Here is a 15,472-nt window from a genome sequence, read left to right on the forward strand (position 1 = left end):
CTTGGTGGCCTCAACAGGGAGTATAGATGAAAGGATGATTCATCTTGCTTAAATACAAGAGATTAAAAACTATGAGTATTAACTCCCTTTTTAAACACTATGTTTGAAGCTTCCTTCCATTCAGAGTTCCTAAGAGAAAATTAGCCACCAGTCGCTAGAAAGAAGATTTTAATACAATTAAATCTTTGGACACACTGACATTATCAACATTTAGAAATATCTCTGCAGATACATGCTGATCTTGCAGGCTCTCAATACAAGGAAAATATATAAAGTGATCAAAAATTCCGTTTTGTGGCAGTTTCTCACAGCTCCACTTACTATTATTGTTAAATAAACATATTCATACTTTTTTTCACTTATGCAAAAAAATGAATAGCTGTCACAAAATGATTATATCATATTTCTAACAGTGGAGCTTTCCAAACTTTCATACTATGTCTGTGCTTATGAAGACACACATGATGGAATTTTCTGATGATTTTTACCAGAACACTACGGTAGGCTAATCATTTCCAAAATAATTTTATTTTTAGTTTTGTAAAATATAGTTTTGGCTAATAAAAAATTGCTTTCTGAGCATAAACATATGAAAGACTATTTTAGTTGACACAAAGAGACATAAATATACTGTATTAAATGCTACAACTTAGCCCAGTACAATTGCATAAGGGATGCATTTTATTTCTCTGTTTAAAATAGATCTGAATTTATTTCATTGATTTCAATGCAGTGTTAATTTTGTGATGAACATTTAACTGGCAATTAAATTTTCTGGTTAAATTAATTAACTGGTTAAGTACTAGTAAATCTGGAAACATATTTCCTTGGAATTGTGAACAGAGTTTGGGTATATATATATACATATATATATATGTGTATATATATATATATGTATAGCCATGTTATTATTCAAATATTTAAAGCTTCTTTGAACACTTCACTGCAAGTTGGGGTGGCTAATTAGAGAAAAAAAATGTTTTAGACAACTGCTGAGTATGACACCTTGTTTCAAATTAGTATTCAATTCTAATCACCCAACTCCTTAATTAAAAAAAAAAAAGAAAACTACCAACGTACTTTTGGATGTTTACTGACAGTATGCTTATGCTCAGAAATTTATTTCAAAAAGAAAGAAGAAAACAAGATCTTATCCAAATTGCAAAGAAAAATAATAGCAAGGAAATATCACGGTTCATATTGCCATTCTGTCAGCCACTTATATATACACCATATCACTGCCTCAAAGCACATGGTTTAATTATGGTTTCCATGTGACTTTTCAAGGACTGACCTGAAAAGTACACAATGAAGAACTTGTATAGTTCGGTCCATATCTTTTGCTTTATAGGCAAGTATTAAATAATTTTCTCCGGGATTCTTTTATGCAGAATCAGGACTCTGAGGAAATCAATAACCCTTCCTGGCCCTGACAAGCCTCAGCTGTTGGCACTGCCACCCACCATTGTCCATGGTTCCTGGGCCTCTGTTTCAACCCACCCTGAGGCATCCAGACCTGCTGCAGCTCTGTCCCTATCCCTCCCTCCTGCATGAGCCTCTCAGTCCTACTCTGTGGGGAGCTTAGCTGGCCCTGTTTCCTTTTGCTCACAGCTGCACTGTCTGGAGGGACCCTGGACTGGTTCATCACTGGCTGTGTGGGGTGCTGTGTTGGACCCTGTCAGAGTCCCAGCTCTGCTCTCCATGTGCAGCCCCTGCAGGGCTGTGCCTCACAGCACAGCCTGAGTGGGGTCTCCTTGGCTCCCAGCTTGTGCCCTACATGGAGCAGCTCTTTTCCTGCCACTCCCTAAGATAAGGCTAGTACAGTGAATTATTTGCAGGTTGCACTAAAGACTATTTTCATAACACGCAAAAGGTATCATCAGATGACTCCAACTGGCTTTGCAAAGCAGTTGATTTATGAGGTGTTTTATCGGTTCAAGCATACCTTCTGCTAACTTCATTAAATCATGGGATTTCTTATCACTAGTGCAAACAAAATCCTTTTTTCTCGAGCTGGGCACTCAGAAAACTGAAAACATATTATCAGCTTAGCTGAAATGGTTCATCTAGTACCACATAAAATAATGAGAAAGACAGAAATTTGGAAAAAATTGAACAGTAGTCTTAATCTGGAAATGCAACTCTTTTCTTCTGAATCGGAGTTGGAAGTATTAGCTACTTACCAAAATAAGGTCTAGACAGTGTTTTTAAAAGCAATCATTTATTTTGAGGGGAGCTAGTTGTATAAATGTGAAATAAAGGGTACACAAAAATCACAAATATGCATTGGGTGGGCAACAAGAAAGCTCTAAAAATAGACGGTGTCTGTTACATGACCCGGCAATACTCCCAAGTATGAAATTTTGCTGGAAGCTTGGCTCAAATACAGGAAGTAAAAATGTCTTTCTGAAAACAAACTTTTTTTTTGTAGGTAATTGCAAATATGATTTATGAAAAAACGTTTTTTTGGCATAAATTTCACTGTGTTAAGCTATTTTGTACTTATAATTTGAGGCACAGATTATCACGTGAAATACACTAAATCAAGCATACACAGTAACACAAAGATGCAAATGAAATACTGTCTGCACTTTGCATAACGGTCATGTCTGACATGCTTTTTTTCGATTTGTTATTGTTTAGCTGCCATTTAAGTGCCAGGTAAATCAGTTAAAAGCTGAGGACATTCAATTATGTAATTTCAACAAGATTTAATTCTGAGGAGATCAATTAGATGAAGTACAAAACTGGACAAGGAGGGAGTCAAAGGTGATGAGCTTCACAAATAGTCAACCCAAAATCATTTAATTAATATAAAAGTTATTCCACAATATCAAAGTAAAAAAACATAAGTAGTGACTTTGTCTATCCAAGACAACCTTTTAAGCTGTCTAGTTATATATTTTTTCAAATACACATGTGTAGTCCCCTGAAAATATTTGTCTGTTACAAAATTAAAGGGAGGGTGACAAGTATAATCTGATTACACTTTCATTAATTTCACTAAGTAAAATGACAAAATCCATTGTCATGCTAGAAGAATAGTTTCCACAAGCAACTGCACCTCAGTAAAACTTCACTTATTTGTAAAAAGAAAACAATGGGAAACATCACCTCACTAATTACTACAGCAATCTGAGAAAATAAATGTCATCATGAAAGATTTAGTAAAGCTTGCAAAATTTCACTATCATGCCTTCTTAATTTAAAAACAAATTCTCCACTCATACAAATGTGTACTATTCTTCCACACCCACACTCTGGAATGTAGAAAGATCTTGTAAATCTTGCAAAAGTAGTCTATTTCAAGCCCTATATTGAGGCTTAATCATCTTTTCCTTTTTAAGTGCTGACTGATTCTATTCTCTTCCACACAGCTTCTTACACTGTTCTTCACCAGAATCTAATGGCATCCTAAATAAAAAATACTGAAAATTTTAAGCATAACAGGTTTCCTTGACTTTCTTCTAAAAAAACATATTCTAAATCTCCAGCATTGAAGAATTAGTTCAATTTAAAAAAAATCTCACACACATATATCTATAAATGCATATATAGCTATCTATATAACCATGTATCCAGATGCTTATACATATGTGAGGGTACATGTGCACACAAATATATATAAACCTTTTCAGCAGCTTGAACAAGACATAAAGAAAACTAATTCTTCCTTTGCAAGATATTATTTTTATCTTCCCTTTACCTTCCTAACTATCTTCACCTGTTTTCCCCGATGCTTATTTAAACTGTAACTCAGTAAGGACCATTGGTTCCTAACTGGAATAATAGTTTTGTTCTTTTGCATTTGTGTACAGCAATGTTCACATACTCCTTGAGATAGCAACTTAGAGTAGATTCACCAACAGAAGTCTTGACTGACAGTGAGGGTCTTTTCAGGCTCCTACATTTGAGAAAATCTCAGTTTTATCTTTCGAGGAGTGAATAGAAAGGAGAAAAACTTGTTGTGGAAGACAACTCTCAAATCTTTCATCTATGGGTTCCCTCTTTCCTGCAGCTGATACCAGAATTGCATCCAAACACTCATGGAACAGGAAATAGAAATGGAAACACAGTAGTACAAAGAAAAACAATTTCATTAGAGATGCGTTTCTCCATATCTGCTGACTGCTAACCATTTAAGAGAATTTTTATCCAGCACAAATTTGAGACGTAGAATTTTACTTTTCTAGTTTCCTTGTAGTACCAAGTTACATTTCCTTTTAGTGAACCAATGCCAGATTGTTATGCAATAGTTTAAAAAAATCATTACCAGTTTATCAACACTTACTGTACAATATTATGAAAACACATCCCTTTCTTTGAGCATCATTATGCAAAGTAAAATTAAACTGGATGTTCCCTGATTAGGAACAGGTATTGCAATTCTTTATCGCAGAATAAAATCATGGAATGGTTTGGTTCGGAAGATCACCTAGTTCCAACCCCACTGTCATGGGAAGGGGCATCTTTCAGGTTACTCAAAGCAAGGGCTTTTCTGGGTAACTTGTTCCAGTACCTTACTGCACTCTTTATACAGAATTTCTTTCTCATATCCAACCTTAATCATAGAACCAGAGAATTTTAAGAGGTTGGAATGGACCTTTGAGATGATTTAGTCCCAACACCCCCAGGGACACCTCCCAGTAGACAAGGTTGCTCAAGGCTTTATCAAACTATCTTTGAACACTTGCCAGGGTTGGAGCATCCTCAGCCTGTTCCAGTGTCTAACCATCCTCATAGTAAAAAATTTCTTCCTAATAACAAACCTGAATTTCCCTTCTTTCAATTGCACCCATTCCCCCTTGACCTATCACTACAATTCCTGATGAAGAGTCTCTCTCCAACTTCACTGTAGGCTCCCTTCAGAAACTTGGAGGTTGCAAGTCTCCACAAAATCTTCCCTTCTCCAGACTGAACAGCCCCAGTTTTCTCAGCCTGTCTTTGTAGGGGAGGTGCTCCTATCCTCATCTACGTTACTGGTTCATGTCCAGTTCTTCATCTACCAATATCCCCAAGTCTTTCTCTGCAAGACTGTCCTAAATCCCTTGATCCCCTAGTCACTATTGATACTGAGAACTGACCAGGATGTTACACTTGGCCTCACTGAATGTCATGAGTGTCGCCCCAAGACAATGAGGTTCTCATTGGCCCACTCCTCCGGCCTGTGGATGCCCCTCTGGAGAGCATCCCTCCCCTCAAGCAAATCAAGTGCACCACTCAACTCGGCGCCATTTCCAAACTTGCTGAGGGTGCACTCAATCCCGCTGTCCATATCATTAACAGAGATATTGAATAGTATTTGTCTGAATACAGACCCCCTGAGGGACACCACTTGTTGGTAATTCTAAGTAGACTTTAAGCTGTTGACTGCAACATTTTGGGTGTGACCATGTGGCCACTGCGTTATTCATCAAACAGTCCACCCAATCAAGTACAAATCTCTCCTATTTACCAGCAAAGATGTTGTGTGGCCATGCCAAAGGCCTTACAGAACTCTAGGTAGATGACAAATTGACATACAGAAGTCAAGGTAGATGATAGTAAAGATAACTAGCAGAAATATGACTAATATATCTGTTGCTATTGTAGAATTATTGTGTATTCCATAAGCTGCAGCCTTCCAGAATTGAACATTTGGGCTAAGATTCTGAAGTAGGCTCTGATAGAAAATGTTCTGTGACACATCACACTCTTGATATTTAAAAACTTTTTTTTTCACTTTTGTAATCCCTTTTTGTTAGAAGATGCTCATATACAAACACACACAGAAGAGTTACCTAGTCTATCTTAATATTTTCCTGATTTTTATAAAAAGCCTCCTGTTGACAAGATTACAAAAGTTCCACTGCTACTAGATCATGCAAACTGCGACCTCTAGAATCTCATATTCACTTTACATTAATTTATCCATGCTCGTATGCTTGATTAATTACATTTCATTGAGACAACTTTTATGAGGGCTACATTAATTTCAGCCCATACTTTAACTAGAATTAAAGCACATGATATACATTTTGACACCTATGATTAATTAAAGGAAGTGCATCTTAAAGACTAAATGAGAAAGAATCCATAATAAAACATTAACTATTTTATCATATATTTTTTAATATATTAGTACAAGTTAAATTGTAATAATATTTATTATTTACCTTGTCCTAAAGTTTGCAGGGTGAGGATGCCCATCATATAATGACAAATAATCATATTCTTCTTCTAGAGCAAAAGACTGAAAGACGATCTGTATTCTGTTTCTTTCTTCTGCTATAATAACCCAGGTACAGTTTGCACCATTTGGATATCCATATGGGAAGCCAGGGCTTTCTATAGTGCCATTAAGTCCTTTTAAAGTTCCACCACAGGTATAAATAAATCCTAAAAAATACCAAGGAAACAAAAGTTAGTAATCTGTTTTTATATCAACCTTCAACAAAATACATCGTTAGAGTTCATGATTTCTGAGAAAATATCAAAATGCTTCTTAGCAAGTACTGCATTTAGAAAGGTAAACACTATGTTTTAATACAAATGCTGGCCACTTAATGCACAACAACCCCACCCACCTAACAAATGTGTTTTCCATACTGTTTATCTAAAGACATATGGTAGCAACTTTGAAAATAAATATATATAACAACATCTATGACTAAATTTGTTTGCCTATGAAGTAAGTATTCACATCAATTCCCTTTTTTTTTTCAAAGGGAAGAGTAAATGAGCCTCTTTGGATACAGTTCTGATACAGGTTAAACCAGCTAACTTTGTGCTTTTCCTCCATGCATTTTGGCTCTGGAAAAGGCTGGAAGTCTATTTACTATGAACAAGCTTTTCCCAAACAATAATTCTGGGTTATGAAACTCTGTACTTAAGGGCTCAATCTGAAATAACCATCTGTTGCATCATTATATTATCTCATGTAAGTATTAACAGTTTACATGTTTTGACTGACCCTACGTGGATGTTGTTTAACTAGAGTGATCAGGTAGGGCCCCAGAGCTTCTCCCTCACACACCACATCCACACCCTGGCCTCCCTTCCCCCGCAGTGGGATGGAGGAGAGAAAGAAGAGTAACAGTGAGAAAACTCGTGGGTTGAGACAAAGACATTTTAATAGGTACAGCAAAAGCTGTGCATGCAATCAAAGCAGATGAAAGAATTCATTGGCTGCTTTGGCCGGCAGGTGTTCAATCACCTCAGTAAAGCAGGCCTACACCAGGCCTAATGGTTACATGGGAAGACAAACACCGTAACCCTGAATGCGGTCCCTTCCTCCTTCTTTCCATCAGCTTTTATCACTGAGCATGCTGCCATATGTTCTAGAATATCCCTTTTATTGGTTGGGGTCATCTGTGTCCCAGCTGTGTCTCCTCCCAATTGTTTGCCAACTCCCAGCAGTATGAGTACCAGAGGAGGCCTGGATGGTGTGTGTAAGCACTGATAAAATGTTCTTGTGTTATAAACATTGTTTTGGTCACAAATCTAATACATAAGACCATAGAGTCTCTCATGAAGAAAATTAAGTCTATCCCAGCCAAATTCGGTATAGTGGGTCAAAGCTGAAAGGTTGCTCTGCTGACAGATCCTTTTTAAAATGAACACCCTCAACTATCAAAAAATTACCCCTACATTCAAACCCTAATTTCTCTTGGACTATAAAAAATTTAGTTTTTATATAGAAAATCCATTTTCTGAGAAAAATAAGAAGAGAATAACTGTAAAAAGGTCTCTCCCAAGGCACTGTGCAGGGTGGGTACTTTTCTATGCTTTTGTTTCAAGTTCTAATGCTGTTATGGTAGTTAACTCTTTTGGGACCGCGGGATATTTTTTATTTTCCACCAGCTTTGTAGTCTGACTGTAGGTCTACATCCCCTCTCCAGGCTTTCTGCTCTCTTATTGCTTAAATATTAGATCAGCTTTCCTGCTTTTCCTTTTGCACTCCCAAATCTTCTCTTCCCCAAGGATGCTCAGAGCAAGCTCCCTCTTCTAGTGGAGAGATTTCATCTGAGAAAGCACAACGCACTGAGTTCCTCTTTCACAGAAACATGATATACATTTCATAACAAACTACAAACAAACAAATCAGATGCCAACTCTTAAATTATACACACATGTATATATTTGAGCTCATTAAATCATCTTCTTCATGGCACATTCACAAGCTTGTCTTCGCATTGAGCATTTAAATGTACAGAGACCTCTTTCCCTGAAGTACTAAGCAGAAATCTCTTGAAATTTTACACTTTACATTGCTATGCTGTAAAGTAACTTTTTTTGACAACAGAAGAGTGGCATGTACAATATTTTTACCTCAGCTTTTTCATATATATTTCCAAGGGTGAGAAAAGAGGCCTCTTATGAAGTATGACTACTCTTTTAACACAACACTGTATCATAGATATATAGGACAAAACAGGAAGGAAAGATCCTCTTAGAAAGTAATTAGGGATTTGTTTATCTCATCTGACATGTATAGCAAATTTTACCTTCTGCTGCAAATTAGCTTAGAGAATTCATTCTCATATCAGTGCCTGCACAACTTTCATTGTTAGGAGCCTGTTTTATTTATCACTTTTTGCATCTCCCTCATATACTGGAACTATTTTTAAATCCTCTTTATGTGTTATTATTTATTATTTAAGCTCAGATGTTTTATTTAGCACTTTAAAAGTCTTTTGGAATACAGTTCGTGCACAAGTCACTTTAGAAAATCAAACTATAAACTGTTATTTACTCATCATAAGATCTACATCCTCGAACTTTAACACTTCCTACCAAATAAAATCACTGGAATAAGTCTTATTAAATAGCTCTGTGTACATATTTATCAATCTAGTTTTTCCTAGAAATCTCTTGCTGAGACCTACTTCAATAGAATTAGAGAAGAAACTTAGAGAAAGACTTGAAAATTAAATAGCATGCACTGTTAATTTTCATGCATCTCTCCAGACCGAGTGTGGAAAGCACAGTGTAAACTTTGACTCAAGATCATAATAAAGCTCCACAATGCAGAGCCTTTGTTGCTGTACCTATTTCATAAATGTTTTCAATTACATGTGGGCTATTCTGTTAAGTCAATACAAACTATAAAGAAAAACTCATCTATAATAGGTCTTCTGATACCAAAATAAAATTACATTTAAAAAACCCAAAAAAACCCAAAAAAAACCAACCAAAAACCCCAGAGCCACAACTGTGAGTGAACAGAGCCCTGTGAGACAACATGCTACTTATTAAGCAGTGCAATGCTTCATATTCAGTCCAATAATTAGTCCTATTCATATTTAGGTATGAAATGTAAACATCCATGACATATAAAAGTTCCAATTACTCCTTTTATTCCATATTCAAACTGTAACAAAAGAGAATTATTCATATGCTGCAAGATGATATAACTTGGATGTTCTTCAGAGATGACTAGCAGAATGTAGCACAGCTATGCACGTGTCAGAATATACAATTTTAATTCCAAGATTGGAAAAAAAAACCCAAATGAACCAACAGTGAAGTTTGATTTTGATAGGTCTACTCTTTTTTCTAGAAAATAAAAAATCATGCCAACAGGATCCATGTGCACAACACACACTTTAATCTCTGCTTTCGTATGTTAATACATTCTGTGATGCTCTTCACCTTGGCAGTCCAACTTGGGTATGATCAAAATAGGCAGCGTGCATTAACTGACTGGTCTGATCAGATGTGGAAAACATGACATTTATTTTCAAGAGGTAAAATTCATGCTGAAATAACTAGTAGCATATACTGTGATCTTTTTCATTTAGATTTCAGAACCAGCATTCCAAGCAGAATTTACTTGCAAACTGCTTTTCATTAAAAGGAAGGTTTTATTCAAAGCACACAATAAAGAATTTTGAAAAGCTTGAAGTTAGACTAGAAAAGAAAAACTCTTGTTGAAGTAAGTGTGATGACAACACCTCTCATGATATTCTCTTAATAGCTAGTATGATTCAAAGTTTCCATTGCATTGTTTTCTACTAGATTTTAAAATTCAGATGTTTAATTCTCATCAATTTTACATGGATAAATACTTCTTGAAATCAGAAAACACAGCTCCTCTTCCTGATTTCAGTCATCCTTTGAGTCATTGTGGGATTATTGTGAGCATCAGTAACAGCAGTTCTTAATACATTTATTCAACTTTCATTGCCTTCCAACAAAGCAAGTAGTACTTACATCACATCCATACCCCTTGCCCTTGAATGTCCCATAATTATACTCACTCAATACTCAACAAGATTGTCTTTGGCTTTTTCTCTTCCTCCTGACCATTCAATTATACTGTTTAATAACATATTTCCACACCTTTCACCTTCCAAGTACTCCACACCTTTCATTAAGTCTTAATCTCCCTTGTTTAGTGTGTACTTTAATAATAGTCGTTACCAAAGATAATTATACTGAGTCTGCATTGATTAACACACTTGTACATTTCTAAGTTACTTGTGTATTTCCTTTTAAATAAGTTTTTAATACTTGCTTTCTTTTATTTTAAGAGCAAACCAAGCAAATGGAAGATGATTTGTTCATATGCAGAATTTTTCTTCAGTTTCATTTCTGATAACGTGATCTCCTTTCATTTCTTTCATTTGCACCTATCTTAAAATACAGTCAACCCTATCTTAAAGTATTCCTTAGCCATGTCATTCATTTTCATGTCCCTCTTTTTTGTGCAATTTAACTATTTGCAAAATTATTCTTGTCTCCATAAATGGTAGTTCTCTTCCATTCAGAATACATTTACTTTATTCACTTGCCTCTCCTCATGTTCATTGCGTTTTTCTGAAACACCTTTTTCTGTTTGTGATCTTTGATTACCTGACTGTATTTGGCAGCAAATAGTTATTTTTCATGCTGACCATAAATCAGTATGGACTGTTCTGTTAATTATTTTCTGGATTCACTTGTATTATCATATATTATATTTTCTGTTCACTTGTATTATCATCACCTTAGTTTTTATGGTTTCTCTATGTTCATCCTTTTTGTTAGCACTTCAAAGAAAGAGTTCAACAGAGACAAATTTCACAGTGATGTGAACGCATCCCTATGCTGTGAATCCTTTTCTTCTGCTATCAATCTTACCCAGTTTTGAAAAATATATACTCAATATTTATTTCTAATACTCTAATATTTATTTCTATCTCAACTTTAATTGTCCTGACATGCCTCACGCCCAGATCTTTGAGCCCATTTATAAAAATGAGAATAGGATGCTCTTACCAGATGTAATGACTGCATTTTACTTTGAAGTGTGTTTGAAATTTACCTTTTATCACTTCTCATCATGTCTTAATTCTCTTTAATTTATGCTTTTCCATTTCACATTATGACTCTTTTCTTCATAAAATGAGCCTCCTTTCATTAACTTTAACTTCCAATAAAACAAAGTTTTATTGACTTTTTCACATGAGTACAAATATGAAAGGTAATCATCTCCTTTAATGTACTGGGCTTAGTTCCTTCCTACTCTCCACCTTTTTGTCTTCCCCCCCCAAGCGTCCAGCAGCTTGCATGTTTCTTTCTTATTCTACTGTGTTTTCATATGAAAAGACTGGTGACTTTTATACTAAGGACACTCACTGGTGTGCCTTCCTACCAGAACATTATAACCCCCTCTTTCTTCACGAGTCTCCTGTTCCCCCTGTGCTTGCATGGGAGTTGTACATACAAGCAGCAACCCTGCACCACAGCACACTGGCACAGAAGTACATTGCACCTGGGTATCTGTTCACAGTGGGGTGGGAATCCATGCCAGCCACAAGGCTTCAGAGCTGCTGCTATTTCAGAAAACACTATCTTGTATTCTCTGTGTCTGTTTAGCTCAATACTCTGTACTTCAAAGAATCCTCACTTCTATCTCAGCTCCTTTTATAATGATCTTTCTGCCATCTGAGAAAAATCTACATTTAATATTTTGCCTGACCACATAAAATTGTTACTGTCATATATTTTAAGTTCCCAAAGTAATAAAAACTTAGAATCATAAAATATTCTGGGTTGGAAGGAACCTTAAAGATCATATATTTCCAAACACCTGCTGTGGGCAGGGACACCTTCCTTTAGAACAGATTGCCCAACCTGGCCTTGAACACTACAAGGATGGAAAATCCAAACTTGGGGAACCCTTCTCCAGCATCTCACTACCCCCACAGCAAAGTATTTCTTCCTAATATCTAATCCTCTTTCAATTTAAAGCCATTTCCCTTTGTCCTATTACTACACATCCTTCTAAAAAATCCTGCTCCAGCTTTCTTGTAGAGTTCCTTTAGGTACAGGAAGGTTTCTATAAAGTGTCCCTGAAGCCTAAACCACTCAAATTCTCTTGGTTACAACTTCTTCTCTCTTGGTTATGTCTATCATTTTGGGTTGTTTTTTACTTTCTATTTTTGTAAATTATTCTTGGGGTTTTTACATATATTTCTTATTTCCTTGATTTTAGACTCTTTTCTTTAGCCCAAGGAAATCTCAGACCTGCTTAATAAAGCCTTATTACAAAAACAAACAAAAAACCACAAAAATCTTGTGTTTGTGAAGTGCATAAATAACATTGAAGAACCTCTCTGAATATCAGCTCATAGGGGTTCCAAGTAATTGAGGATTTCTTAACTAAATTGCCACTTTATTTCAATTTGTTCTTAAAATCATTTGCTTTCTCAAACAAGATATTTTGATGCCTATTCTCTGCACAACTTACTGGAAATCAGGATATTATGAAGTTTAGACACCATGAAATTTTCAAAAGAAGTTCAAGTCTTATCTATGGTTTGCATCATTTTAAGGCTGTGAGAAAAGATAGTTATATTTTTGGCAAATAACTGAGTAAGGTAGATTTTCTTGCCCTTTGTCAAAGACTGAAATATTATATTTTATGACTTAAACATTTTCTTAAAGGACTTTTAAAGCTGTGTTGCAAAAGCTGAAGAGAGGACTACCACACCCTGAATGGGGCCCTGACTGAGGCCTGACACTGCTCGCTGATGAAGATAAGATGAAGTAACAACTCAGGGCTGGGGACATTCACTAAGCACAAGCTTAACACCTCCAAGATGAGGACCACAGCCCCAGGGCTATCAGCTGCCAGGCTTGAACAGACCTTCGAACCAAGGGGTGGAGGGAGGAGAGGCTTTGGGTATCGTGAAAAAGCCCCTGGTCAGAGGCACAGTGACTGCCCATCCTCCACTGTGCAGAGGAGCCCAGCTGAGGGGTCCTCACAGGGGGGGGAAGCTTATCCACAGCAGAAGGGGGTGACATGGCCCATCACAAGGGCCCCCCTCAAAGGAGTGCCCAGACCCTGCACCAGAGCACCAGGGATGATGCAACAGACCCTCAGTGTTGCAAGGGACAGTGTCAAGCCAGCCCCTGCAATGGGCATTCCCACCTGGCCCAAAGTGTATATTAACCCACAGAGTTCTGTACTCTTCGGCGTGTGGCGGCGTGGTGTGGCAGCATGTAGCGGTGTGACCGGGGAACCTTCACCACCAGCAGACCAGATGGAGGGGAGCAACGAGACGTCATTGGGACCCTCGGATGGGTGATATGCTTCCACCTAACCCCTCTCACCTCTCCCTGTTCCCCCACCCCCCACGCACACTCCTTTTTTCCATTTGTTTCTCTCTGTTTTCTCTTCCCTTCTCTTTGCCTCTTATACTATTAAATAAAATATATCCATTTTTTGGCAACAACATCTAACCTCATTTGGTTTTAATCTCATTTCTGGGGATATTTTGAACCTTCTAAGTTCTTTTCGGCTTATGCACAGAGACTTAGTTTGCTTCGCTTTTCTGAGTTTAAACCGGATCGTAACACCCTTACATAAGCTCTAACAAGGTACCAAAAATTGCTTTTCCAGTCTTTTGGTAGGGTTGACTGGCAACTCTATAACTTAATCAGTGGAACTGGTACAGTCAAAAAGAAATGATCCCTGTATATTATCACCACATTTGAAACACTTTCTGGAGCTACTGCTTTTCCTCCTGTGTGTTTCAGACACATTTTCTGAAAGAGGTTTAGAAGTATTACTTAGTCTTGTCTTTCACTTGTCTCAGTTTTAAAAACTACTAGAAGGACAAAAGTTTCTGTTCTCTCCTGTCAACATTGAATATGTTACTTCTTTAAAGAAACATAAGGTCTAAAAACCAGTAGGACTACTCCTGTTCACATGGAAGACATCCTGAGCGGAAGAAGGCTTAAATTGGAAAGGTGGCAAAATAAGAAACTGGATCTCATGTAACAAAAGTACCCATACCATTTTTATTACATATATTGAATAAATATTTATTGAGACTGTTCGTATTTCTTGTTCTCCAACAGAAAACTGTTTGTCATTTCCTATAACTGCAAAGAGGGCTTAACTTCAATAGTGTTGTCAGTCTTTGAGGAATTTTAAAAAAAGATTAAACATAAATCTAGCAACCTCTAAGTCATTCAATATAAGACTATCACCTTGACAGGAAAATAGAGGGGTTTTTAACTCGCCTTTAAGCATTTAATTACGTTGGTTTATAACTCTCTGACACAGAATAGTCTTCTGCTTCTATTTTAGAAGCATTGCTAGCACCACCACAGATGAAAGTCTAGTTTCAACAAAGTCAGCCGAAATATACCCAGGATTTTATGCCCAGTATGTAATTAACTTTCCTTCTAAGGATATTTCAATACTTCTCTCCTATTCCTCACATAATACCTCAATGCCTTGTAGACAAGGGATCTGTTTGAAAACAACTGCCTCCTTGCTCATTCAGCCAGATAAGGGTAATCTCTCGTATGTGACAAGCATCTGGGCAATAGAACTAGACATAAAAACAAGAGAGGACATTTGGAATCTCATCACAGAACAAATTAAAAATACTCTCTGTGATTGAAATCCTGCCAGATTTCATACCCCTCATACATGCTAGCACTACAGACTTGCAGAGCAATAAAATTTTTTATGCTTGGGGAGAGTGTAAATAGATATTAAAGGGTTTTGAGGTTTTCTTAAAGATAATTTTGATTTCAAATAATGGAATTTCTCATCTCCATGACATTTGGCCATCCTGCTTCTCACTCCTGTGTTTAAGAATAAATGTTTTGAGCTATGACTTCCTTGTTTTAGAACTAATTGTGAAAAGTGCCTTCATTAGTATTCTGAGCTTGCAGTCTTTTTTCTGTGTCTACATGCTCTTCCTGCAATTTTTCTACTTGAAAAGTGGAAAGTAACCAACATACAATCAGAAATTGCATCAGAAATCTTCCCAGCAGCCCTAAAGAGAACATCATATCTAAAGCATGTCTGAAAATGAATTCATGCAAATTTTGTGTTTGATAACATAGGAAATTTACTCTGTGGAAAAGACATGAACAGAGGTTCCATTGCAAAGATAAGTTATCAAAAGGATTATATTTATTTTACATTTCCTTTTCACTGTTCCTTTCTCTGCAAAGCTAACCACATGTCCAAAGATGTTTACTG

General features: G+C 36.6%; 1 protein-coding gene across 1 annotated transcript in view; it reads right to left on the bottom strand.

Moving 5' to 3' along the window:
* Nucleotides 1-15,472, bottom strand: part of CSMD3 (CUB and Sushi multiple domains 3) — a 611,488-nt gene that overhangs the window by 523,068 nt on the left and 72,948 nt on the right. Inside the window, 1 exon segment of the mRNA XM_032131786.1 lies at nucleotides 6,156-6,378. Coding sequence (XP_031987677.1) covers nucleotides 6,156-6,378 — 223 coding nt within the window.

This window comes from Corvus moneduloides, chromosome 1 (assembly GCF_009650955.1).
Source record: "Corvus moneduloides isolate bCorMon1 chromosome 1, bCorMon1.pri, whole genome shotgun sequence".
Taxonomy (NCBI): domain Eukaryota; kingdom Metazoa; phylum Chordata; class Aves; order Passeriformes; family Corvidae; genus Corvus; species Corvus moneduloides.